Source organism: Poecilia mexicana, unplaced genomic scaffold (genome assembly GCF_051168715.1).
Source record: "Poecilia mexicana isolate PSO_F unplaced genomic scaffold, ASM5116871v1 scaffold_17, whole genome shotgun sequence".
Taxonomy (NCBI): Eukaryota; Metazoa; Chordata; class Actinopteri; order Cyprinodontiformes; family Poeciliidae; genus Poecilia; species Poecilia mexicana.
The window spans coordinates 22,485,466-22,513,288 of record NW_028263386.1 but is presented as its reverse complement, the minus strand read 5'-3'; the positions used below and the strand labels follow the sequence as shown (position 1 = coordinate 22,513,288).

At 41.8% G+C, this 27,823-nt stretch overlaps 1 protein-coding gene across 1 annotated transcript; it reads left to right on the top strand.

The window, feature by feature from the left end:
• The first annotated feature begins 18,182 nt into the window (after window positions 1–18,182).
• On the top strand, window positions 18,183–27,333 carry lrrc24 (leucine rich repeat containing 24). Its single transcript, XM_088014949.1, has 4 exons — window positions 18,183–18,695; window positions 19,404–19,682; window positions 19,936–20,104; window positions 23,919–27,333. The coding sequence occupies exons 1-4, from the start codon at window positions 18,534–18,536 to the stop codon at window positions 25,163–25,165; spliced, it is 1,857 nt and encodes a 618-aa protein (XP_087871075.1). The 5' UTR covers window positions 18,183–18,533; the 3' UTR covers window positions 25,166–27,333.
• Window positions 27,334–27,823: the final 490 nt, after the last annotated feature.

Here is a 27,823-nt window from a genome sequence, read left to right as displayed (position 1 = left end):
TCCATTAGAAAGGTTGCATAAAGTCCCTCAATAGCGTCACGTCCCACAATATGAATGCTAACAAGCTCATTAGTGGGCTGCATTGTGACTGGAGTCTGATTTGGACCGTATGTAGCGGAGCGGTCAGAAAAACTGCCACATGTAACTTATTTTGTGCAACATGGATGGAAGCCGTATTCCAAACAAATGAGCATTAGCTTGAACTACGATTAAATTAGCATGTTTTTGTTTTTTTCCCTGCCCTTAAGTGACCTTAGCTGTTTGTATAACGTTTCACTTTTAAAAAAAGAAAAGAAAAAAAAAGCTAATTAAAATGCGAAGCGTTTTGGACGGGTTAAGTTGTTAGTGCAGCTCGAGGCAAATGGATGGACACAGTTTAAGCTTATTTTGAAATATTATGTTTATGATTCTCCCTCACTGGGAGCTATTAAATTCAACCACAATTACATGTTTGTTTGTATTTTTTCCCCTGGATTAAGACAATATGTCCTATAAGCAGAGAGGATGATGAATCACTGGTGCCCAAGTAAAGGTGTTTGGGTTCATCTGGTCAGTGCGGTTATGTAAGTCAGCCATTGTGCCGCAACATTTCTGCATAACATCAGATATTAAGTGCCTGACTTTAAAAACAAGAGCATATGAAACAGACAATTCAAACATATTCAGTAATAGTGTAAATCAACGAGACGTCTGTATGTCCAAGGCCTTCCTTCCAAAGTGGATTGTAAAAGCATCGGATAACTCTTTAGTTCATTTTTTCTGATTTTGTCAGATTTTCACTGACAAAAGTAAATTAGATGTTTGTTTATTTTTTTTCTTAATTCATTGTGATAGGATAGAAAAAATGCTTGAACAACTAAAATTTTGAAACTTGTGAATTGAGCTCTCGAGCCGACCTGACGTCCCACCGCGGACTCTCATTTTGATTTACACCTGTACTTTGACAGGCCCATTCAAACCAACACATTTGATCTAAAGCGTTTTTTTCCGTTGTGTGTTTTAATGTCGCCGTACTGCTGCATCTCCTCCCTGGTCTCTCAGGTAATCCGCAGCCTCTCTCTTCTTGGATTCTCTCACATTTCTTCTTCCCGTCAATCAGGGTCGAGAAAAAAAAATACCCTACCACAACATGACGCTTCCACAGCCGTGTTTCACTGGGAAGATGCTCCATGTGTGTGCATTTCGTATACCATTTCTGCCTGCAGGCCAAAAATATTCTACGAACCCTTGCATAGGTTGTGGTAAACTGCAAATAGGACTACTTCAACAGTGGATTTATGCTGCCGCTCTTCCATGAACACCAGATTTATGATGGGAGGACAACATAAACAGATTGTTCCACCTGAGCACCAGAGCTCTGCAGCTCCCCGTTTGGCTGTTTCTCTAGTTAATCCTCTCTGAGAGAAGGCAGATTAGCTTGATTTTTTCTTTTCTTTTCACTGATCATCCGTCCTATATCATCCTGTCACCACACAGTGACAGCTTTAACAAACATGTAAAACAATACAGTTTATAAAAGTCACATGCTGCAGCTTTAAGTGGATCTGTTGTTCCTGAAAACCCACTGAAAACCATCCAGCATGTCACTTCCTTCCCTCCATCTGCGCACTACTTTGCACCACTTTAAAATCAAATAAAACACATTTACGCTTATGCCTGAAACGTGATTTATTGTTAGAGGGGGGAGGGGAAATAGGCATTTTTCTAAAAAAAAAAAAAAAAAGTCTGTTCACTTTTGGTTTTCCTGCGGGTTATTTAAAGGTCGCCGTTCAACTTGAGTTCCCTTGTCCTTGGGCTGACAGGAACGGGACTTTTCACACCAGTTCTGCTGCAGGTCTTTTTTCTTCTTTCCTTCTCGTTGCTGTACAGCCAGAAATATACTCAGAGTGTGTAGCGTCAGAGGGTGGATCAATTTTTTATTTTTATTTTTTACCAGGACGCTCCTTGATGACAGACTGAGGTGGGGAGGCTACGCTGTCCGAGGTGCTGAAATCATTCGACTGTTTTCTTTTTTTTTTTTTTAGGCCGGAGCAGCGAAGCGCTGCAAAGGCCTATTGTAATCGTACCGTTTCTTCTTCTTTTTATTATGCTTCCGTCAAATGAATTAGCTTTTGGGGGCCTTTATCATATTCAAAAACTCACCAAATTTGGCGGAGTTGGTGTCAAGTCTGCATGAAAATTATGTATTTTAAGGTCATCGCAAAAATCGCAACAGAAACGGCTCAACAGCGCCACCTGGCAACTTTCAAAATACGGTCAAACCTCCGACCAATCAGACAACACTTTGCACAGAGCTCTGTTGAAATAGTTTGAGCCACATCTGGTGTCGAGTTCAGCAGACACATGCCTTTCTGCTGACAAAATGAAGCAGTTTTTGTCATGAAATTGTCTCAATAAGCAAGGCACACTCAACAATGAGAACCTTGACGTTCTGGCTCTGATGAACCGAAATAAACTCAAATATTTAATTTTGTCTAACAGAAATCAAGTAATTAAATCAAATTAAGTACTTTGACTCCCCCCCAGCCAGCATGCCTAGGTGGGCCCCATGTGGGGAAAAGGAGAGCAGACCCTAAATGGACAAACCCATGTGGGCCACCACCATATAGGGCCCATGTAGGGCCCATGTGGGCTGTGGCCCTACATGGGCAAACCCATATGGGACCCATATGATCTGCCCTCCTTTTCCCCACATGGGGCCCACCTAGGGATGCTGGCAGGGCCTGGGTTATTCCATCAGCTATATCTCCTCTCTGCATCAGTCGCTCTCCACCAGATTTTTTGGCGCATCGTCAGATCGCGCTGACGAACGCATCGGTGCACGTCGCCTGGTGGACGGCTGCGGGAACTGCGGTCGCCAGGAGGCCGGAGCGGCGCTGAGCTGCGAGGGCCGGTCGAGGCTGCTTGCAGCTTTAGTTTTGTTTTCTCTAGAAAGTGGCTTTTGTTCCTCCAGCCGCGAATACACACACTTTAAATTATCTGTAACAATGAATTTCACGCACAGACGAGGCAGCACAATTAAAGTTAACAAATGGGAACAATGTATATATAAATACAGTATATGGAAACCCCCCTTCACAAACTCCCTCCATCCCTACACCCCTTTATTTTCGGTTTTAATCAAGCTCAGAGATAAAGAGATGAAGGAGGGAGAGAGAGAGAGAGGTAGAGAGAGAGAAAAGGGGGCGGGAGCCCATTCAAGCACGGATAATTAGAAGAGCGGGTCACTATTGGTGGAGAGCATCCGGTGGAGGAAGGAAAAAAAAAAAGGAATCAAAAGCCGCATAACAATATCAGTCTGAGTGGAGCATCATCGGCGCTGACGTTCCAGTTTTATCCCCTCAGTGTCCGCTTCCAGCAGCCGGGCTGTAAGCCGCTGTTCACACAGACAGACAGACAGGCAGGCAGCAGCGGAGGAGCGGCGGCGGAGAGGCTCTCCTTGGTGATCTCAAGTGGGGACGCAGCAGCTTTCCCCCCACCCCCACTTTCTTTTTTAATCTCTCAGCGGATTTTTTTTATTTATTTTTTTTTATCTCTCTCTGTCTCCCTCTTTTCAAGTCGTTGGAGCAAGTAGGGACTCTGCTGCGGAGCTCGAGTAAACGGTAGGTAGGTGTCTCTTGAATTGTGGGTAAAAAAAAAAACGGAGAAGGAAGCGTGCTCTTGAGGTACTAACACGGAGGGAGTTTTTTTTTTTTCATTATTATTATTATTTATTTATTTTAAAACATCGCGACCCTAGCTGACGTCTGATAGGTTTAATCCCTCGATGCCTCCCGGTTGGTGGGAAACTGTCTGCGAGGAAACAAAAACACAAACAAAAACAAAAACAGGCGAGTTGTTCGCGTGACAGCGATAACCGCGTGATTGACGCGACCGAAGTGAGATGACGTTTTTATTATTAATATCATTGTTATTATAATTTGGATAAGAGTCAGAACTGAACTGTTTGACCTCCTTTGTATGCTAACTTGTGATCGCACATAGTGATAATGTGTAGTTGCTGGAAATAATGGATGAATGAATGTGAAAGTTATTAACAAGACCAAACCTATGGTGATGCTGCTAAAAATCAAGTTGATATTGAGACCTGCTAATGTTTATTAATCAGTTGATCTTTTCTTGTATTTTTATGAAAATGTAAATATATGTATGTATGGAAAGCGACATTAGGAAATCGTTATTTGTTTCAAAATTATTGGTAATGATACAATACCAACAGAGAACAGAGTCACAGGTTCTCTACCGCCCCTAAGAATGGACATTTGGAGCTTTATATATATATATATATATATATATATATATATATATATATATATATATATATATATATATATATATATATATATAAAACATCCTTCATTTTTTTAGTGTTTTTTGGAAAAAACCAGCTCAATTTGGCAAATTCTGTAGATCAATAAATTAATCAAGTATATTTGTACAGTAAATTTCAGCAACGTCGTTCAAAGTGCTTTACATCATAAAACCCCCACAAAAATACAAAGTCATCAACAGTTGAAACATTATGTAACTACTGGTATCTCTAACACCTCCTTCAAAATAAACAGAACCAAAGTATTTATTTATTCCTGCTTTACTTTTTGGAGTTCGGGGCTTTTAAAGGAACTTTTAAGTAAAAATCCATAACTTTTTGTTTCCCTGAAGGTATAAATGTGATATGACAGCGAGGCCCATTTTCCTCTGGAATAGGGGCCATATATATCGTGCCACCACGCATAGTGAGTGGGAAGGTGAGGAAGGTAAAACAATCTATTAAGCTCCCCGTGACAGAACCGCACCAAAACTGACGAGTGTTGGGGTCGCAGAGTCTCCACAGCAGCCATTAAATATATGAAGAGTGGTTGTCTTTGCCTTCCTGTCCCACCTGAAAATGCAACAGCCACTTATCTTTACCAACTGGAACTTTCTGTGCTTTGGTGAAGGGAGATGAAGACTGAACTTTTAGGGAGATCTGACGTGAAAGGAAATATGGGTACGTCTTAAAGGAACGTAGGTACAGCATGGAAGAGGACCTGTGATGTTGTGGGCCTGTTTCTCGTCTTAAAACGCGAGGAGGATTTTAAATTAAAACGTGGTGGAATCTACCGCTGAAACTGAAAATATGACCGGACCAAACTTCTGCAGGCCTAACGGGTCCATCTCTCCATAGAAGTTCATAAAAGACCAACTGAAGATCATTGGGCGCCACCCATGGTCCTCATCGCCCATAGACTTCGCTCTTATAGAAAACCTTTACAGTAAGCTGAGGATGGAAGATCCATCTGTGTGAAAATACTACAATAGAAGATTCAATTATTGTCCAACTGGGGGTAAAAAAGGGGATTCCATTGAGCTGTTGCACCAGTCATCATGTTACAAACATTATCTTCTTAATGTAAGTTTGTTTGATGCTCCAATTAAAAAGTTTTCAGTTTTCTCAAACGTCTTTGCATCAAATGGCGATATTTTTTACAACAGCTGAGAAGACTTCCCAAAAGGGTGCCAATATATTTATGGGTGTTTTTTCCCGTTACACATTTCTCTTAGAAATATGTATGATTTTTAAGTGAATGTTACATTTGTAGATGGGGGTCGCCGGGCAACAAGGAGACACAACGAGCTTTGAAGAACACCTTCTCCAACTGAGGGCATCTAATTGTTTTTGTAAGCAGATCAAATTAGCCTCTCGCACAATACAAAAGTTACACAAAAGGTATCTTCTGTTAGTTTGTATTCAGGTCCTCACACTCTCTCTGACCATCACAGATTCTGGCTTATTGCAGCAGGGCTGTTGTCTACAGCAGCGTTTGGTCCGGTGAAGTTATTGAAGCCAACACCTTGACAACTGGGGTAATCTCCTGTTCCGTCTGTCAGGATTTGCTGTCAGGCGCGCTTTGCTTTGCTTTGCTTTGCTTTGCTTTGCTTTGCTTTGCTTTTGCGTGACTCTTATTACTGTAAAAGTCCGGTGAGTGGTTGGTTGGAAAGGGTCGGGATGAGTCGGAAGTTAACGTTTGATCTTACGGTCGTGCCGCAGACGCAAGTCATGTCCGGCAGATCTCAAAACGTGCTCCGCAACCGCATCCGACTGCGACGTGAAAAGTGACGCTGCTGTCATTGACTGAAGGATCCTTAAGTCGCTCTCAGCTGAGCGCAGCACACTCTCCATAGGAGTCTGGCAGAAACATTGCAGCGACGCCATGGGAATTGCCAGGAGCGATATGCTGTGATTAGGTTAGCAGTTGCTTACTGTTAAATATTACATGTCCCCCACAGGGAGGACGGCTACGCATCCTCATCGCCGAGCCTCAGAATCGGGTGTTTCTTTCCCCTACCTTGATGTCGGAGTTGTAAATGCACAGCTCTGCGGTCAATTACTATTCTGCACGGGGGGAAGCTGTGTGGAGCCAAGCAGCGGGCCACTAGATAGAACCTCGTTTGTTTAACTCTAAGGTTTGTGGGGTTGGGGGTTGTGTAGGATCTGTCTTGCACTGATGGATCTGTATGGACAAGTTGACTCCATGGGCCTGCGGAGATTTTTAATTTTTCATCGGCTTCCGTCTGCCAGACAATGATAACTGAAATCTCTCCACGGGCCGTAATTGTATTGTCGTCTCGGTTCCGGTCCCGACCGTGGGCGGACGATTGTAAATACAAGCTGAAATGAGAGATGTATGAAAAAAAAACACAGACAAACAAAACAAGTTGACCAAGAAAAAAATATTTTTTTTCACAGCTTCATCATCCTCTGTCTGTATGTGTGGCTGTATAGATAACCCCAATATAGGCTCAGTGCCTTGGCATAATTTGACATCCATATGACATCCATCACTTGGAGTCGGCCGAGGCTGCCACTTCCATGGCAACAATGAAACATAATTTCTGAGGATTCATTGACTCTTGCAGACACCATTACACAGCCAATATTGCAGAAATGCAATACAGTGGGTTTGATAAGTAATCATTATAGAGGCAATATTCCAATTTCGTTTTTTTTTTATTTTTTTGGTTTGGGACACACGTTTTATCTTTCACTTTTATTGATGTTTCATCTCAACTGCCTTAAAGGAAAAAAAGGAAATAAGCAATTTTCTCATTTACTCCAGATTCATCCATCTGGAACATAGGAGAGAGAGAAAAAGTTTAATATAAACAGAGCAGAGTGGAAGACATTTCCACAAATATCCAAATGGAAGAAATAGTGGATCTGAGTGGAAGAGGAACGTGGCTGCTGTTTCTGCATCCATCTTCCAACTTGTCGGATCTCGTTGGTCCCTTCGCGTTGTGAAATCCCCGGCTTTTCAGTGGGCAGCCGGTCGCACGTGATCGCCGTATGCAAATGGATCAGTGACTTACAGAAGTGGAAGGAGGAGAGGGCTGCGAAAATGGGGCAAAAAAAAAAAAGATTCAAACAAAACCGCCTCCTCGTTTTTTGATCACAGACAGTCCAGTAACCGAGAAACTTTTAAGAGCCCTCTCTGATGGGTTTGCATCCGCTCGGATCAACTCCTCCGGCCAGCGGCCGGTTGAGTCCCGCAGGACGTCTGTGTTTGAACGGAAGTGACACAACAGATCACGAGGAAACGCTGAAAACAGCCGACGCTGACAGATGTGCCCTCTGGAAAAAGGGAGAGGAACAGGAAATCGTGGACAGGCGCTGCCAAAAAACATTTATTACTACGCTGAACGGTGGCTTCCAGAAGCACTTGCTACCCTTGAAAAAATCTCACATTTTATCATGTTACAACAACAAACTTCAATTGATTTTTATGGGATTTAATCTGATAAGCCAGTATTAAGTGGTATATAGCTACAAAATGAGGAGGGAAAGCATATGCGGTTTTCAAATTTGCTACAACATACAATCTGGACATTGTGTTATGTATTTGTATTCAGCTCCCGGCAAAATGACAAAAAGTTGCATGAGAGGAGCTGCATAGATCCAAAACTCATGTGGGAGAGCTTCTCTCTTTCACCGTAAAAGGCCTAAGTTTCAAATCTCCGCCTGGATATTTTTGCTTTTAATTGTACACAGTTCTTTAAATGTCCTGTGAGTAAATATATTTGCCCATATATCCATAACAATTGGAACTTTCAATGTCTAGCAAGTTATTTTCACAATTTACCCTCCATTAAAAGAGTGCCCCTCAGATGAATTTCACTCCCTGCTGTGGCGGGGCTGAAATTACCGTAATAACCCGATATTGACTGGAAAGCACAATGTCTCCCCCTTTAAGAAACCGTTGGAATTTTTTGCAGATCGCGCAAAATGTGGCGGAATTACGGTACTGCAGATTTGGCTCCGTTGGGTCTGGAAGGGTTAATGAAAGAAAGTGTCAAGAAGTTCACTTTGACACAAGCCACTTAAAGGACACAGCAAATAGGTGGAAGAAGGCACTACGGCAGGGGTGGGCAATCCTGGTCCTCGAGGGCCGGTGTCCTGCAACTCTTAGACGTCTCCCTGGTCCAACACACTTGAATCCAACAGCTGAATCACCTCCTAAGTGCAGTCAAGTTCTCCAGAGTCCTGCTAACGACCTCATTATTTGACTCAGGTGTGTTGAAGTTGAGACACATCCAAATGTTGCAGGACGCCGGCCCTCGAGGCCTGGAGTTGTCCACCCCTGCACTTCGGTCAGATGAGACTAAAGTTGAACTTTGTTTTTATTGTACATGCAAAACACTATCTGGCAGAACACAGCATCCCCATGGTGAAACATGGTGGTGGCAACATCATGATGTGGGAATGCTTTTCTCCAGCAGAGGCAAAGGAATCTGGTCAGAGTCGATGAGAAGATGGATGGAGCTAAATATTAAACAATCCTGTAAGAAAAGAGGCTGCAAATTATTAAAGATTCCAACATGTAAATGTGTCTTTATGCTAACCACATTTTCTATTCTTTTAGATTTCTCAGCCAAAAATAAGGAAATTTGCTCATATGGCACCGTTCGTACACACTTTGCAGAAACTGAGGAAGAAACAACTACATTAGGACGAGAAATACAAAAATATTGGAAAGTTTCAAATAAGAAATAAAGAATAAAATGCATATTTAAGGGCTCTAAATAGTTAAGACCTGACAGACAACTCTGAAATGCATTTAGACTTGGGATCATTAGAGTTTTATTCTAAAATATATATTTTTAGAAAGCAGCTGTCCAATGATTTAGAAGCTGGCGCAATATATTGGAGCTCTGGCAGCAACATTTGGAAAAAGCTTTAGCTGCCTGATTGAATTTATACAGAGACCAATAAAGACACCATTAATATTACTTGATCTACTGTAAAATTTAAAAAATTAAAAAAAAGCGTGCGCTAGCTTTTCAGTGTGCTGGTTTTACAGGAAACCCCTAATTCTTGCAACAATTTTAAAGTACTATTAGGCTGTGTGGTCGTTCACGTCTACAGCCAAGTCTCTGGTATATTCCAGAGTCTTTAGTCACATTGAGACTAATATGTAAGCTAAAATTCGTTGGTTATGTGGTGCCAGATATGTAACGTATCCCACATGTGATCTATGTTCAACCAGATTTCGAATTGCCAGATTATACAAAGTGCTCCTGATCAGTCAAGTTAGTTTTGAACCATTTTAGCACAGTAACAGAACTATTTTCACCCATTTCCTAGATTATTTACCTGACTATCAGTGTCACAATCAGTTCTGTCAAGTGCCAAAAAAATAAAAGAAAACTGTACAAAGAATTGATAGGCAAAGACAGATACACTAACCTACAAACCTTTAAAGAGCAATTTGAATCTTTGTGCTGATGAAACCTACAGGTATTTGTGATGTATAATGTATTTACTGTAAAGTGTGCCATGTGCTTAATTATGCAAGTTAAAACCAGAGCAAACTGCATCAGGCATCAGATTTTGGAAAAACAGAGATACTTGTCTGATTTAGTCAGAATTAAGAAAAAAAAAAAAAACACTGTTTGCTGAAATTTGGTACCAATTTTGTTTCAGGAGATGAAAAAGAAAACATTTTCTTTGATGTCAGAAAAAGGGAAAGTTGTTCCTAAACTGAGGGAAATTTGACTAAGTATTCTGATGAAATAAATTGTTGAAAACTGTGTTTAAAACCCTGTTGGTCTTTTGGAGATGTAGAATACCAAAACAAGTGATCTCTCTATTGCTCTTTTGATTAGCAGATGCTAACAAAGAGAATGCGATCTTTCTTTAGCCATAGCTTATACTGTAGCATAAAGTGGTTTTCGGATAAGCCCGGGCATCGTAGATGTTTTGGACATTAAAAATTATGTGGTACTTCACTGTTTTGTCTCTAAAGCACTAAAACTAGTCCACACTAGTACCACAGTGATGGAATTCACACAAGTGCCACTCAGACATCTTGGTAATCCCATAATTGTACTTAATATCATGCTACACTATGCACACTCTTTGTGCTACTGTACATTTCCTGATTGTTTCCTAATTACTTCCACTAGCAATTATTTGACCATGGACACTCAAAGACTCTGGACAGAACATTTGAATTTTATCCATTGGTGTTTGGGGTAAAAAAAAGGAATAACAGCAACCCTGGGCAAAGGAAATCCTATATAGATGCTTGACACACTATACAACACAAGGGTACTTCAAAAAGGACACACACATACTCCATGGACGTATCAGGGCACATTAATACCCTTGCTACACACCAGTGTCCTCACACCAAAGTACATGGAGAGATACTAAACGCTGTCACTGCTTCATAGCCTACATTTTGCTCTATCAAATCAGCTATAAATATATAATATATAGCTATATATAAATCTATATACCAGATTTATGTTGTCACAAATTGCTTAAAAAAAGAAAATACAGTTTTTTTTCCCCGTCTACAAATATAAAGATCTTTTCTACAAAACAAACTATACATTTTCTAATCCTGTGTGATTATGGTTGTGTGTTTTCAGCTTCTGTGTATATTTTCTTTGTGGTGGAATTGATTTGTCCGCGCCCCTGCCTGCTCCTTTCCTTAAAAAGCGCTCACTTTTCACACTTTCTTTGCCTTGAAGTTGCTCTTGTCTTTGAGCTGTTGACAAACTGCATCACGCAGATGACCGTTTCTAGGATCTATTAGGAAACATAATGCCCCAAGCAGACGCGAGCAATTCCCTTTGCATTATAAATACCCTATGATAGCGTCTATTATATTAGCATGATTGTGGCCCTTTGCAACAAGAAGCACTGAGGGATTTGTTTTACAGTCGGACATTTAGGGAGCAGCAATTTCATTGATTGTGTTCTCTTATTAAGTCTCCTCATTAGTATTTATTTTTTTGTTGTATTGCTCTAATTTCATCTTGATAGTTGTATCCGTCTTTGAGAGCGATGTGAGTGTTGTCGGTGCGCTCGTGCTTTCTTGTTTTGGAAGTCATGCATTTTTCAAAGAGCTTTTGCAACGTTGCTTCTGTTTCATCAAGCAGATAAAGCACTGGATTTAGAAGAAAGGACGCATGGAGGAAAAAAAAGTGGTGCTGGGGGGAAAAATGCGTCAGGCTTAAATGAGATTTCAAATCTCTTTTTAAGCTCTGAGCAATCACAGTGTGATGTTACAATCACCCCTGTCTGAGCAGCGAGTGCAGAAAAATAAATCTTCCATGGAAAATGGACATTGATTGCGCTGCCATGCGACTTGCCATTGTGCCTGTCGCTGACAATTATCAGACTCAAATCAAATGGACTCCGATTAAAGCACCGAAACTTGTTGAGAGAGCAAAGAGAAAACATGCTTGTTAAGTTAGATTTTTTTTTCCCCAGGTATTGTTACATGAACACTGCCGCTGCTTGATGCAGTTTAGAGTTTGAGTTTTTTTCTGCTTTATTAGCCCTATGATGCCAAAATTGGTACTTTACTGCACACTAATCCTGCTAAATCCTGAATTCGCCTTCTGATATGTAATGGAAGAGCTGTGCACTGTGAAAAACTAATTGCTCTCTCAAACATTTCTTCCACCGTAGTTCTAGTTGAATCGTCCAGATCAGTAATGAGATTTAGATGTCAGATGACGATAACCAGAGCAAATGTGATGATTTTGTTTCGGGGGGGTATTTACAACTCAACCTGACCCCAAATGTGAAAAAGCATTTGAGCTTTTAATTAGAAGATCTGTTTGTGCCACAAACCTGAAGCGTTTGGCATAGCTAGTGAGGAATTTTTACCCACTCTTCTGTGCAGAATTGTTTTACTTCTTTAGAGTGTGTTCGATAGTAACTAGCTGGTTTAAGGTCAGATAACATTTCAATCATGTCAGATGTAAGTCTAGAGTTTAACTAGGCCACTCCAATGTTTTTGCTCATTTTCTAGCTGGATCTGCTAGTGTGGTGCTAAGATTCATGAATGGACTAAAGTTATCCTTAACCATTTTCAGAAAGAAAGCTAACTGCATGGCTCCAACAATATCACAAGCCCCCAAGGAGTGGCAAAGTAGCCCCATTAGATGTAATGTTCCACTTTCAACAACATATTTTCTCAAAAGTGTTGGGGACTATGATTTTTGGATTATGCGAGTCTGGCTTGTCCGTTTCAAATAAATTCACCCATCCATACTAACTCTTTCAATCCTGACCACTGATCCTTCTTGAGGCGGGTAAACTCTGAAGTGTTTTAGATTTTGTTCTGGATTCTTTTGTGACCTCCTGGGTCAGTCATTGTTGGGCCCGGTTTAGTTGCCTGGCAACTCATAGATAGGCTCACAGCAGTGCCATGACTTTTGTAGATAATGGTTCTCACTTTGGTTTGCAGCAAAGCAGTCTACCTACTGTAGAGATGGCTTTGTAATTGTTTTCAGACTGATAGATAATGACTTTGTACATTATCTGTCGTTGGATTTCTTTCAGATCAGGCACGATGTGCTGCTTTTGCATCGCTTGGCCTCCTTCATATTGTCAAGTGATTTCTTGATTTCACAGGTCACAGAGTAATTAATCTGGAGTGTGGCCTGTGGTATTGAACTCAGCTCTTCAAAAACATGTGGCTAATCACGGTTAATTTATGACTTATAAGGGGAAGGCACCGTTTGTAGCGCTACTTCTTTGCAGGAAGAAGGTCTCAGGTCCTCCTCCAAGGAGTCTGCTCTCCCGATGCATTGTGGGTTCTCTCCAGATACTCCGGCTTCCTCCTACAGTCAAACATGACTGTTACGTATATTGAATGCCTTTATACATACTTTTCTGTCCTGAGTTGCCCTGTAATGGATTAGCAACCGGTCCAGTGACAACTAGGCACCACCACACGATGCCGGACAGTTACTTTTTGTAACATTTTCCAAACTGCCAGGGTTTTTTTGGCCTTAATTAATGAAGTTATCAATTTAGTACTTACTTGGGGTGTCTTTGTATGCAATTACAAATGGGTTTGATGTTCTCAAATGTTTAAGTTGGGCAAAACAGAAGAAATCTTCAAGAGGGCAAATGCTTTTTCATAGCACTTTAAGTCCAAAATGGAAAAACGTGTCCTTTGTTCAATAAAGATAAGTTATAATATCATTAAATGTTTACATAAATAAGCGCTGAAAATGTGTGCATGTAAAGTGATACTACTCAGGTAGATGACATGGTCAGTGCATTAGGAATGAGATACTTTAGGAAATGAATAAAATTACATGACAATAAATCCACACAAATGACTCAGTTATAATTCAAAAGAAACACAAGTCCTGGTGTTTATTTAGAAAACAATAATTATCAGCACCTATTAAACGGTGAGCAATTTGAAATATGGAAATGTAATGTGTACCATTTGTTTTATCGTGCATCCGAATTTCATGTATCATTGCTTTTGCATCAATAAATTTAGTGCCGGCTCCCTTTGCCCCCAGGAGTAACCGCATCTATTTGTCAGGGCCGTGCATCATGAGAACTTATATGAAGCAAACATTCATAAAGTTGTTTTTTTTTTTTTTTTCTGAGCACAAGGGGGAGACGGATGGAGGGTTTTTAGTCTAAACGTTCCACCGGGAGCAGCAGTGGAGTGCTGCTGCTGCTGCTGCTGCTGCTGCTGGAGGCAGTCTGACAAGCAAGCTGCACACATATACACCCACACACACACGCACACACACATGAACACACATGCACTATTAGAGAAAAAAAATCCACTCATTTACTCTGTTTCTCTTCAACATAGACATTCGCAAATGCCAACCGACCTCCCCCTCCCCATCAGCTTTCATGTTGAAAATCGATGGCTGCAGAAGCCAAGAAGGACAGGGCAGTTGTGGAAAAATAAAGAAATCAATGCAGACTTATTAACTGAGCAGAGCTTCCTTTACTATACTTGTACGGAAAAAAAAAAAAAAGAAGAAAAATATGTGTGGGCGCGTGTGTTTGACTTGTAGGTGAATGATGATGGTGCTGCTGGTTTTAGACACGAACCTCAAGCGTGTGTGTGTGTGTGTGTGTGTGTGTGTGTTTTCTCCCCCGCCCCCCCTGTATTTAGGTGGCCGGCGTTTGTGCACAACTGCTATTTTGTAGGCGTGTCATGTATGCGCATGAGCGCGAGAGCGCGTGCGCGTTTTTGCGCACCGAGACAATCTCTCAAAGTCGGTGTGTTATTCTTGGGTTAGTGCCGCGCAGTCGGGTTAGTGGCTTGGCCTCGGTCTATTTGTGGACAAAAGAATGCTCTAAGACAAATGATTTAGCACCTGCCAGTCAGAGACGAAGGACGCGAGATGAGAAAAGGCAGAGGTCAGAGACTCAGGAAGGGAAAATGATCTTTCGGAGAATTGTTGAAGGGGAAAAATAGAGCAGAAAGGGAGCAAAGAGATGAAGTTGGGGTTGAAGACGGGGGTGTGGGGAAGCTGGAGTGAAAAAAATTCAGCTATTTAGCTGTGGGTCATCAGATAGCTCGAGTGCTTGGGAGAAATTTTCCGTGGGAAATGACAGCCTCTATTCCTGCGGAGTTGTTTGCCTAACAGCGGCTCACGGGAGCCCCGGCTGGCCTTCGGGCCCTGTGAGCAAGACCTTCCCTCATCACAGGAGTTACCATAACAACAGATGAGGTCGACCTGTACGGGTGGCAGCGCAGGGATGTGAACTTTGTTTCAGCCTCCAGCTCTTCAGCTGTCTGCATCGCTTCCGACACACCGACACCCACCTTTTCCTGGATAACAATCATCACGGAAAGACGTGGCAACATGTTTTTTTTTTGTTTTGTTTTGTTTTTTCTGCTGGGGAATGTTTGGCCGAGAGTGAGGCTGTGATTGCTCAGAGGAGAACGGTTTGTTTGGAGTGAGAAAATAAAATGCCATGTCGAGAATAAGAGTGGCGAATGTAATCTTCAGAAATACCTGAAAAAACAAACCCTGGAGTGAAGTGTTTGCAGAAGCATTGCGGGACTCAGGGTGATGGAGGTAAATTTTGACGGGCGCGCGCAGCTTGATTTGATTTCCTTTTGGCATTCGCTGACTGACATCTGGCATCACAGGACCTTTGCAGCTGCTCGCGTTTTGACAGCCTGATCTGTGTACACAACATTAAGCTTTAATCATCCAATTTACACATTTTAAACTCACCGGCAACAGAGATTTATTGCTGACCCGGTTCGTTCCCCAGTAAACAAAAGCACCCTCCTTCTATGAAATCGTCGTCGGCGCCTGGAGCGGCTTAGCTAACAAGCGTCTGATTGTGCAGATTACCACGTGTTCCGCGGAGGATTACTCAGCTTCAAATGAACAAATTGACCTCCCAGTAAAAAATATAAAAGTGGGTCAAGAACAGATACTTGAAGCTTTATCTGGAACATCTGGACCCATTTCGTGCTGGAGAAAAACTCTGGGCGGCGTTGTTTAAAGAAAGTCTCTGTTTTCGTTTGTCGATGCTGGTCACGCCGTCAGTCCTGCTCGCATCCCATCAGGCTGTCATCACATTTTATTTTTTTTTATCAGCAAAACGATTGTCAATCAGGGGGCTTTTCTTTTTCCTCTAATGAAAGTGCGGGAAAGAGACGTTCTGTTTTCTCTAAATGGCAGGGTGTCATTTGCGTTTAAGTCGGGAGCCAGACATCTGTTATGTGCAACTTTTTACAATCCCTTACGACACCTTTTCCCATTTTTTTTTTGTTTTTTACATTATGGTTACAAATTGTGCCACTCTGCTTCACTGGATTTGTGACACAAGGTATTCATTTTTTTGATGGTAAAATGCTGTAAAGTGCTGCAGACATTTCTATCTGCCTTCCTGAAGTTGAAACTTTGAGATCTGCTGCCAAGTTCACCATCCAAACTCAAGCACAGCGTCCCCTGTCTGTGCTGAAGAAAGGCATTACCTTAGCATAATGTTGCCACCACCATGCTTCCCCATGTGCATTATTATTGTTCTGCTAAAAGAGTCGCTGCGTCTTCTAAATTCAATTTTGGTCTCATTTGATCAGAGAACCTCCATGTTATCTTTGTCTCCTAAATTACTTTCGCAAAACAGACTTCTAATGCTTTTAACAATGATTTTCTCCTTGTCCCTTCTCAATAAAAGCCACAGCTAGTGAACCTGACAAAACGGGTCTCTCTGCCACTTCTTTCCCAGCCTATCAGATGAGGTGGGATAGGTGGGGAACCTATTTTTCCAAAGTTTAGCTGATTGGATCAAAATGGACTTCTGTGCTTCTGCGTTTAATAAAGCTTACACAATGCATACAGCACAGAGAGTAAACTAAATGAAAAGCTGCTACATAATGCTGTGTGATGAGTAGGGGGCTTACCCTGTTGAGGAAAGACAGATTAGTCTGTAACAAGCACAGCACACTGCACAGCACATGCAGCCCCATCCTGCGCCGCTTCTATCAATCTCGCATCACAGATGATTTGCACTTGATTCACCCATATGGTTACAACAAGCAACTACACAGAAAAAATTCTGTTGTACCATTCAGGGCTTTCAAGGCATTGCAGCCAAGGGCAGATGATTCGCTCTCTTTCCTTCAAACCCAAGTCAAACTTATTTAGACAATGCCTCACCGTAGGAGGCAACAATGTTACAGACCAGCACCTTCATGTCCTCGGTCCCCAACAATGGAACACATGATTTCTCTCTCCACGCAGGAGAAGAGACATGGCAGCCCCCCCTTTTGTTAATAAGTGAGACACCAGTGACAGAAGAGCTTATGTAGGTCACATTGTATTAATCTGGCTGCCTATCCTCGCAAATGTGCTCCAAATCAAATGTGCCACATTAAAATCCAGTTCATTGCTGATTGGCTCAATAATGCTACACAGCTGCACTGGGAATTACTTCTCGGCCACTAAGACTTAAGACTTCCGACTTGCTTTTACGCTTAGGCATTACATTACTGGTCTGGATTGAAGCATTACAAATGGGGCACGCATATATCAATCTGGCAGAGCAGCTCAGGCACTAAATATTAATAAGTGGCAGTTTATTTCAGGCGCAGGGCCATTTTATCACTTGACTTAAACAAGGCCTGCGGATATCCCTGCAATTAATAAAGCAGAATATCAGGTGATCCAGAGCGGGCCGTGAATTTGCGAGCCATCTGGGCAAACTCGGCGGCCTTAAACAAACCAGAAATTCTGCATGTAAAACAAGCTCAACAGGATTAGAAGACGCCGCCCGGGCGCACATAAATCATTTATGATAATATGAGAGTTTAGATCGGAGCGGGGAGACGAATGCAACTCAGCCGGAAGAAACTTCTTCCACCCTCTGTCGGTGCGGCGGCGGCACGAGCACAATGTGACATTTTCAACTTGTATTATATCTCCAGCAGCGCTGTACCTTCATGCTATCTGCAGCCGAGGAACGATTGCATATGCTGCCAGGCTGCGTGTTATTGGGGAGGGAGTATATGAGGCCGTTTTGATGTGAGCAGTCAGACAGAACAATAAACTCCTTCCAGGCAGTATAGGAATAATAATAGAAAAAAAGAAAGAAAGCAAGCAGCGCACGGATGAGTTGTTCAGTGATGAGTTCATATCAAAGGGATGTATCGCCGCAAGGTGCGCCACGCGGCCAACCCTGATGGTCATGATCAGATCATTAGAGCTGTTTACCTCGTGGGATTTGCTTCGAGGTGGTGAAGGTGGCTTCGGAGATTATGGAGCTCAACTGCGGGTCCCTCTCTTCCCTCGCTTCACGTACATACGAATGCGCTGGGAAGACAGAGACGGAGCTGCTGAAAGATTGGGTTTGTGTATGAGTTAAAAAGAACAGAGAGAGGTCCTTGAGGCAACCTGCGCATCTTTTATCACATCTTTAATTTATTGAAGCCTATAATAGAAGCTGCTGCAATTCCACTGAATAGACACAGCTGAATAGTAATCAGCCGTGGGATGAGGAGGCATGCTTAACTTCTCTTGCCTTTTTTTTTTCTCTTTCTAAATCCTCCCTTGCTATTTGACAATCATCTCCTTATTCAATACATCTGCAGCCCTAGATATTGTCTGCTATGAGAGCATATTGCAGCATTGGACCAAAAGGTTTGTTCTTGTGCAACTGCGATGAGAGGTGGGTGTGTGATTGTTACTTGCCTTTTGTCTTCCCTACTTAGGATTTGTCTCTGAAGGGGCGTTGTGCCACTGCCATGACCCTCCTGTGGTTCTCCAGACTCACCCTGGTCATCTCCGCCCTCATCCCTCTCCGGTCCCTGGGTTGCCCCTATGGATGTCGCTGCTACAGCCTTACAGTGGAGTGTGGATCGCTGGGGATAAAGGAAATCCCACAGGGTGCTCCCTCCATCACGGAGGTCAGTTGGCCAACTGGTTAAAAGTTAGAGGCTCCAGCCATGCGTAGAGGTGGTTTTCAGGTGCCCTCCTGAATCCTTTCACATCACCCTGAAAGTGGTCGTGATTAATCAATTCACTGTGACCCTCTTTGACGCAAGCCTGAGGGAGGGACTGCGCCGGCGGCTGCGTAATTATTCATCCTTCCTCAGAAAGTGACTCTCGCACACCCACTGATCGTCTGTTAAGAAGATGTTTAACATTACACAGTCTTTTCCTACAGGGTTCAGGCCCTCCAACATTACCGCAGCTCATGAATATTGATGAAAAGCAAGTCTCGCATAAATTGTTCCATTAACCTCAATCAGCAGGTCTATCTCGTCGATCATAGCTCACCTCGATGCACGACGAAGTCACATTAGCAATCAGGCGGGCGCCCGTGGATTGTGGATTAAAACTTGCAAAGCACTTCTCATGAAGACCAAATCAATCAAGTGTTTCTGCAGATCCCTGCAATGTTTAGCAAAAGAAACAACGAAAACCAGAGAAGTGCCACAACATTGGCTTATTGTCCCCATCTTTGACTAGCTCGTTCCCTTTGGTATTTGTCAATATTCTTGCCAAACTCTGCAAAGCACAGCGAAATGCAGTGCCTCACAAAACTGCTTACTCCACTGACCTTTACATGTCTTGATCACTCGTTTTCTTTATCTCTGTCTTGCTTTGCAAAGACGATCTTTCTCCAGGACAACGCCATAGTACAGATCCGTCTTCAGGATCTGAATCGCCTGAGAAGCCTCCATTATTTGTACCTCCAGAACAACAGCATCTCTGCGCTGGAACCTGGGGCCTTTCTCAATCAGGGCCAGCTGCTGGAGTTGGCTCTCAATGGAAACCTCATCCACCTGGTCACCCCCGACATGTTCCGGGGTCTGGAGCACCTCCGCATCCTCTACCTTGCCGGCAACCAGATCACTCGCATCCAAGACCACACCTTCAGGGGACTGCAGGTCCGGTCAGATTATTAGGAAAGATAAAGATGTTTGAGTTTAGTTGTCCACAAATTAAACTCAGGATGACTTTTTCTGGATTTGGTAGAATAACATCTACAATAAATTGAGTCTGATATGTCTTGCTAATCCTTATCTTACTCCTACTGCGGTAAAGATTGACTCAGCTGCAGGTTTTACTACCTGTCGGCATTTGACAACCTTTTTCCACGCCTGTCTTTCTGTTTGCTTTATGTCTTTCTTCTATGTGCAGCGCCTGCAGGAACTGCACCTGCAGGAGAACAGCATAGAGTTGCTGGCCGAGCACGCTCTGTCTGGCTTATCGTCTCTAGCTCTGCTGGACCTCAGCAGGAATCATCTCCGCACTTTGGGAGCCTCGTTCCTCAAACCCCTCGTCAGCCTGCAAGTCCTCCGTATCACAGGTTACATCATGCTGTGTTTTTATATTTCTGTCTAAACTCCCCTGAATCTTTAGAATATATTTTGTGTCAGAATATTACAGAATTAACACCACATTTAGCAAAGCACTGAGAGTTGCTCCTGATCTTTTTATATAAAGAAATACTCCAGTGACTTGTGTTAAAGAAAATGAAGAGCCCTTCAAATTTTTGCATGTTAGAGAAATTCACCCAACCATGGTCTTGCTTTTAAAATCAGTACTTCAAGACACCATCGTAGAGTGCATAATGGCGAAATATCCAATTAAAGGAATATGGTGTAAAGGCCAATTAGGAGGCCAGTACATCCCAACCAGCTTTGGGACTACTTCCTCTCACACCTTTTGTAAAGGCCGACCATTTCTGCAACTTTCTCAAACCAGCGCTGTGACATCCACTCATACTTCTAGCATTAATTGGTCAGCTGTGCACAGGTGACACAGGAGTGTGGGACTGAGCTACTCTGCTTCATTTAGGTCCCGACACATTTGATGTTTTCCAGCATGCGACAGTTGGGATTTTATTACACCTTAACGTGTGGTTTTTAGTCCAACAGTTTTGATTTACAACATGACTTGTCATCTTGTGTTTGCAACTAAACAGTCCCAGTTTTGATATTAGTCAGGTATTTTCAGGGCTCAAGGGAAATATTGGAAATAAAATGCTCAAATGTCGAACATAATTTGGAACAACCGTGTGTTTTTATAGACGTTATATCACTATTTCCATTTTCTTGGGTTCTCATATCTGTATCGGCCATTTGACTCTTCTAAAATATGACTTGTTATCAACTAAACTCTGTTCAAATCAAAATGACTCAGCAACCTTGTGCTGGAAGATATTTTTACTGGAGTGATACAACTCCATGTTTTGATCACTGACTTTCACCAGAATGCAGAAAAGTACTTTAAAATGACAAAGGGATGAAATGACATTAATCCTACTTTGTGCTCCGTATTGTTTCAGTAGGGCATAAATTGCTAAAAATATAAATAAAAATTTTAGTCCAATGCATGATTTTTTTTTTTTTTTACAGGAAAGGGATAGAGTTTGGCAGCTTCTTATGGAAAGGCCTCAGAAAGCCTAAAGTAGTGGCAGTTTTTGATCAGGGCCATATGGCTCACCACTCTGGGTGTCCCTTGGGGGCGGCACAAAATGGCTCTATTTCAGTTTGCACCCAGAATAACTTTTAGATTGCCAACTCACTTGTTCTGTGAATGAGGTGTGAGAGTTACACTGTGCTATTCACTTTGTTAGTACTCCAATTACACAGTCACTGTCAAATGTGTCCGATATTAGGAACAACAAGACTGGATTCGATCGTGTCTAGTTCGAAATCTAAAGTCTAATCTGGACTTTATTGTTTCACATTAAATAGGGATTTTAAAAAAAAATGGTCCTGGAGATGATTAGAGTTTGAAAAAGGAGAATCTCTGAGGGGCGCCATTCATACCAGACCCCCAACTGTGCACAAGCTCTCTTTGACGTGCTTAAGACTGCGTATGTTCTCGTCTGAAGAAAAAAATCCAACCTCTCGTGTTTATCCCATCCCACCTTAAACATGTCATGATGCGTTAGGTTGCATCTCGCATGTGGGAATTTCTAGATTTTTATATTTGCTCTTTGCATTACTTACAAATGCAAAAAAACCAAAAAAAAAAAACATTAAAAATTCATCTTACAAAGTTATTTACAGAGAGAAATGTCTTTTTCCCATATTTTCAAGTGAGATATAATAAACAAACATATATAAAATATATATGTGTTTTGATATTACCCTCACATTCTAGTTGATTTAATTCTCAATGATCTCTGTGTATAAGGAGTTAATATGTAACGGAGGTGTTACACTGTGATTGTTGCAGATTGTTGAGTTAACTGCCTGGTTAGCCTCCTGTTATCCGGGATTTGTAGATTTGATGCAGTGTTTTAATAACTAGGACAAAGTAAAGAGGACTCAAAATGAATTTATGTCAAAAAGATGGACCGTCTCCAAATATCCCTGGTGAAAGTGTCGGCGAGGGAAATCTAGTATTGCAGAATAAAAAATGTGCACTTTTGCCAAGCGCTTGTGTGCACTTGGTTTGCTGTGCTGTAAACTGTCAGGCAAAAAAAATCCTACAGGCTCTCATTTTTGGATTAGGGAAATGGTATTTTGCAGCTTTCTTCAAACCACACACCCCACAGAACAGAGAAGAAGAGCATAGTCAAGTGCTTCAGCATGCTCCCTAAAATAAATTATGGACAAAAAAAAGGATGGATGTGTGTTTCAGCAAACTCAAAAAAAAAAAAATTTCGGTTAAAAACGAGTCGGTTTAAAGTTATTTTGCTGACCTACATCTAGGTAAAGTATTGAATTATCCAATACTAATAAAATAAAAGTAGCTGGTATGTCTTAGAAAAAGACCCGAGCGCATATCAAACTAAACACTAGGAATGAGCTGAAGATGAAAAAACAAACAAATCTAAACAAACAAGAAAATGATCAAAACACAAATATAGAAGGCAACCAAAATGTAAACACCCCAGGATAGTGAGAGTGGACTGAAAGAAAAAAGCGTAACCTGGGTTACTGAATAATTAAAAAATAAATAAAAAATTAGAACATTTCTGCCAACAACCATCACTATCTACAATAACCCTTTGAAGAATTTGAATTGGGAGCAATAAAGTATTTTTGAATTTAACTGAATTGAATTTGAAAATATATTTTTTATTAATCTTATTGAATTTTCCTTTAAAATTTATTAAATAAAAAGGAAAATAACCTCACAATGTCTGATAACAACTAAAATGTCTGATTATTGCTATCAGACGATTATAACGGTGTTGGTATGTTGAAGCTGTGCAGATGTTAAAAATAGTAAGAATTAGCTTGTGCCAACTACTCACCAGGTAATATGCTAATGTTACTTCAATTAAGTAATCTAGTTCTGTAGTGTTATTAATTAATGCCAATAACACAACCCACTGTCATTAACATTACTAAACATGACGTTTTGCATAATGCAGAATCCTACGATTCCTTCGTTTTATGTGGAAGTCTGATCAGGCCTGTCATAATGGGTGGTTGTGGTGGTGAGGAAAGGACGCCGAGACCCAGGTAAGATGGTGAAAATGAAGAATTTAATAATAATATGCTCAGAATACAGTCCAGGACAGGCAGCACGGCAGGAAACAAGCACGCAGCTAAATGCCGGTAGCAACTGATAATAAGGACTAAACGGGAGCAAGCACAAACCAGGACTTGGCAGTTCTACTGGAGAATACAGATAGTGGCGACTTGTGTAAGACAGCAAAAAACAAGGACCCGACGAGGAACACAGACAACAGGTGGGTTTAAATACACACGGGGTAATTAAGGGAATGAGACACACCTGGGAAACAATCAACGGGGAAGACGCAGAGACAGACTCACGGAACAGGACTACACAGAAAAACTCAAAAATAAACACACAGAAACACGGATCGTGACAAGGCCGAGTGGTAGCATGTGAACAATGATGAGCCTCCTTCAAGTTTTCTCTCTAATCCAACAAACTGGGCCAAAATGTTTGATGTGACATTTTATGAAAACTACCCAATATCTGTTTTAGCATCATGAACCCATAAATAGGGTTGAGGAAATAATGAAGCGAGTTTATGTGAACTTTCAGTCATCTGGATGCATTGTGATCAAATTCAAGAACGTCAAGAAATCAAGAGTTAATAGAGTTAAATCTGTCATTTAGAAGTCCAAACATGACTTTAAGACTTCTTTATATATCAATCTTTTTTTCCTCCTGTCCCGCTCTTTCAGAGAACCTGTGGCGATGTGACTGCGCTCTCGGTTGGCTAAGAACTTGGATCGGCGAAGATGGACAGCGTTTGCTAAGTTCGGCAGAGCAGCGTCGCTTGATGTGTGCAGAGCCGCCTCGTCTTTCCCACCTTAGCCTGGCAGAGGTTGCTCCGAACAGCCTGGTGTGCATTCCGCCTGTGGTACAGCTGGAGCCCAACCACCTGACTGTGCGACTCGGCGAGAGCCTCCGAGTGTCCTGCCAGGCCTCTGGATACCCACAGCCTCAGGTGACGTGGAAAAAAGCTTCCCATGGCAAGGCCCAGTTGTCACCTCGAGGTCTTTTTCAAGAGCTGGGACCCAACGGGGAGTTGTTCCGGCCAGGGCCGGGCGGAGTGGTGGCAGCCCTGCCTAGCACCGGGGGGATCAAGGCAGGAGGCGTCGAAGGAATCCAGGGATTCGTGCGAGGGGCCGAGGAGGGCGGTGAAAGAGACAGCTTTGATCCGGACATGGGCAGCGGCATGCTGTTCCTCAGTAATGTGACTGTAGCACATGCTGGGCGCTACGAATGCGAGGCCTGGAACCCGGGTGGAGTGGCGAGGGTTACGTTTCACCTGGCTGTCAACATGTCTTCTTCCTCGTACTCATCCCAACTCTGGCCTCGTTTGAACACACACTCCTACGTTTCGTCGTCGTCCAGCTCCTTCTATCAGCCGGAAGTCCTGGACGTCAGCCAGGAGCCCCTGTATGAGCAGGACAGCATGGACTTCAGCGCTCTGGGTCCAGCCACACAGACCGCCATCGCTATTGGGATCTCCCTGCTGGCTCTCACTGCTGTTCTTCTCCTGATTATGATCTACACTCGCCACCAGCAGTACCAAAAAGAGGACAGTGGCTCCTACTGCACCAGCAAAGAGGAGAGCATCCTTTACGTGAATGACTACTCTGACGGACCGACAACCTTTGCTCAGCTGGAGGAGTACCGCGACGATCACGGCCATGAGATGTATGTCCTGAATCGAACCAAGCCCGTCATGGGCTCCGCTTCATCCAGGTGTCCAATGATGAGCGGCTTTGTCCAGCAGAAGGGAATGAAAGAAGCTCTCCTGGAGCACGAAATGGTCCAGACACTGACGAGATCGGGGGGCCTGGGGTTTCGCAGGAACCCGACTGAAGGTGGCGAGGGCCCGCTGACGGCAGACCCAGAAGAACTGCTTCTCAGCCAGAGCCTTCTGTTTGGATCTCAGGTTGCCTATGAGATCCACTGCTGAAGCATCTTTAATGGGTGAAAGTAAATTTCAAAGGACTTGAAGACATTACCAATCATCTTGTAAGAATTTAAAGCATCAGATTATTATCTGGCCTTTGACAAAGAAGAGACACTCAGATAGTGATTGCAGGGGGAGAACTGGATCACTTCCAGCTTTCCAAATACCCGCTTCTAATTGATTGTGTGACAAAAAGAGGTGTTTGAGGACTGAATAGTGGTAAATACAGAGAAAACAACAATTGACCAATGGTTTCAGTCTCCAAACAAACCCTTTAAGGATAATTACAAGTGGCTGGCTTCACCAGAAATCTATATTGCAGTTAAACTAAATCCTCCCCCAAACTGTGCAGTGTATGGTTGTAACAATTGTCAGTGGTTGGTAATGAATATTTTCTATAAATGTTTTCCTTTGTTTTATTTTAGATGTTTTGTCTCCAGGTATGTTGAAGTTAATTTCGTGTGAAGTAGAGCTGTTTTGTGGACCCTGTTACAAATGTCATTAGAATTAGATCAACAACGATCGTCTAATGGAAGACGCATCATCAGTGTGCGGCCAGAGGGGCTTCAAAGGGTCCAACAAATATCGCAAAATTCAGAGTTCTCAACGTTTGCGTCACTTCACCGTAGGCTTTTATCTTTTGAACATGTCTTGTGTTTTCTTCACTTATGCCATTAAACTGAAAACAGGAGTTTGATCTGGAATATTATTTGGAGGTCCTCGGGTGTAAAACACAACAAAATATGTGGACATCACACAACAAAACTAAATACAATATTTTATACAAAAAAAAACTCCAACAACACAGGAATAAAAGCCTCTTGCAACAAAACAATTCATAGGAACCGTGGGTCAATTTGTGCATCCAGACTGATGACTTCAAGTAGCTTCAGTCACATTTCAGAAGACCACAAGTCAAGCAGAAGCATAGCCCAAAATCATAAAAAATGTGGGATTACACTTAGCTACATGTGAGCTTATAGGCTATGATTTTTTTTCTAGACTGTCTAATTGATGTTGACTGGTTAATCATGGTACATGACCTCAAATTAATTTAGTTTCAGATAGAAACACAGGTAGAAGTAGAGAATTTGAAGAAAAAAAAGTATTTGTTTCCTTTAAGATTTGTTCATATCTGATTGATAGAGCGCTATGATGCTAAGAGTGTACGGCTTCAGAACAGACCTTTATATAAAACCTAATAATAAAAATAAAATCATGTTTGAAAAAAAAAAAAAGAATTTTACTGAACAAACTCAACCATAGAGATAACATCTGGAGAAAATACAATAAAACACATTTTGTATTTTGTTATGTCGTTCTGCTTCCTGATTTAATATTTTTTATTATGATTATTATTATTATTTATGCAAAATGTTTAAATGTTTACCATTTTTGTTGTGTTTTTGGATGTTTTCATTGCTTTTGATGTTGCGCACATCAAAGCCACTTTGACTACAATTGTGTTAAAAAAAAACAACTTGCCCTGCTAACACCAGACTGTGACAACTAACTGAATGTGAATACTGTACATTAAGTTTCCTATTTGTATACATTAAAACGTCTCAAAACGAGTCGTTGTTTGTCCTGCTCTCTTATCATTTCAACGCGGCGATTGTGGGTGTTTCTTCGGTACGGCTTCGAGACTTGACACATTTATGTCTTGTTACTTTTCAACTCGTGACACACAGCAAGTCCGAGTGAGCAACACTCTTTGAAAGCGGGTTTTTAAAGAGAGACTCTTGTTGCCAGTAATTGTGTTGTTCAGTCTAAGAGGTCTACAGTTCATACGCATCCTTCGCTGCAAAGTACTTTGGTTCGAGATGTGCTTTCAGAACTACTTGCAGAATAAGAAAGATTGGTGCTATTGAAAATGTGTTTCGCGCAGTCAAAAAAAAAGAAGAAGCCTTTGCCTTACACAAAGACCAAATGTTGTATTGATTCTGAGTCAAATGCATGTCGATATTTTTTTTTCCAAAGGGTTGCTATTTCAGAATTTTATCCTTAAACACCGCAGGACACGAGCATGATGTCTGATGTATGGAGGAGCAGAACGCCGCCGTAGCTTGTTTGTGCAGGCTGTCAGTTCAATAGTATGTGAGGAAAGTTTCTATTGCCAAGAACTTTTACATAATATTCTGTCAATTTGAAAAAAGAAAAAAAAAACAAAAGCAGTCACTGAAAAAGCTTCAAACGTTTCTAAACGCTGATGTCAGAGACTATTTCTACTAAGCAGCGCAACATTTTTTTCCCCACCAAATTTTCTTATGGATGCTCTATATTTGTCTGGTTATGAGAAATATCTCCTAATTTAGCATTCACAGTGCGATACAGTCCATAAGAACGGCAAATAAACAGTTTGCAACTACAACTTTCAATGTAGTTTGTACTTGTGACATCAACTACGAATCTGAATACACTCAACTCTCTCCTACTCCCTATCTTACATCAGTCATACCCTGAAAGTTGTCATTCATGGCCTTTAGCTGTCAAAAAAAAATGTAAATGGACTGTGCAGTTATTGTCTTTTCTTGTAAGCTGAATGTGTCATTACCCCCCATGTATTATTCTTGAATCTTTCAACAACACATAATTATCAAGTGATATTTTCACATTTCCTGCCAACTTTAAACATTGTTTAACTCAAAAACACGACATGCT

Coding starts and splice junctions, on each gene's coding strand:
- lrrc24 (XM_088014949.1), top strand. CDS start 18,534: ATGACCCTCCTGTGGTTCTCCAGACTCACCCTGGTCATCTCCGCCCTC. Junction 19,683..19,935: donor ACACCTTCAGGGGACTGCAG/GTCCGGTCAGAT, acceptor TTCTATGTGCAG/CGCCTGCAGGAACTGCACCT. Junction 20,105..23,918: donor GCAAGTCCTCCGTATCACAG/GTTACATCATGC, acceptor CCGCTCTTTCAG/AGAACCTGTGGCGATGTGAC.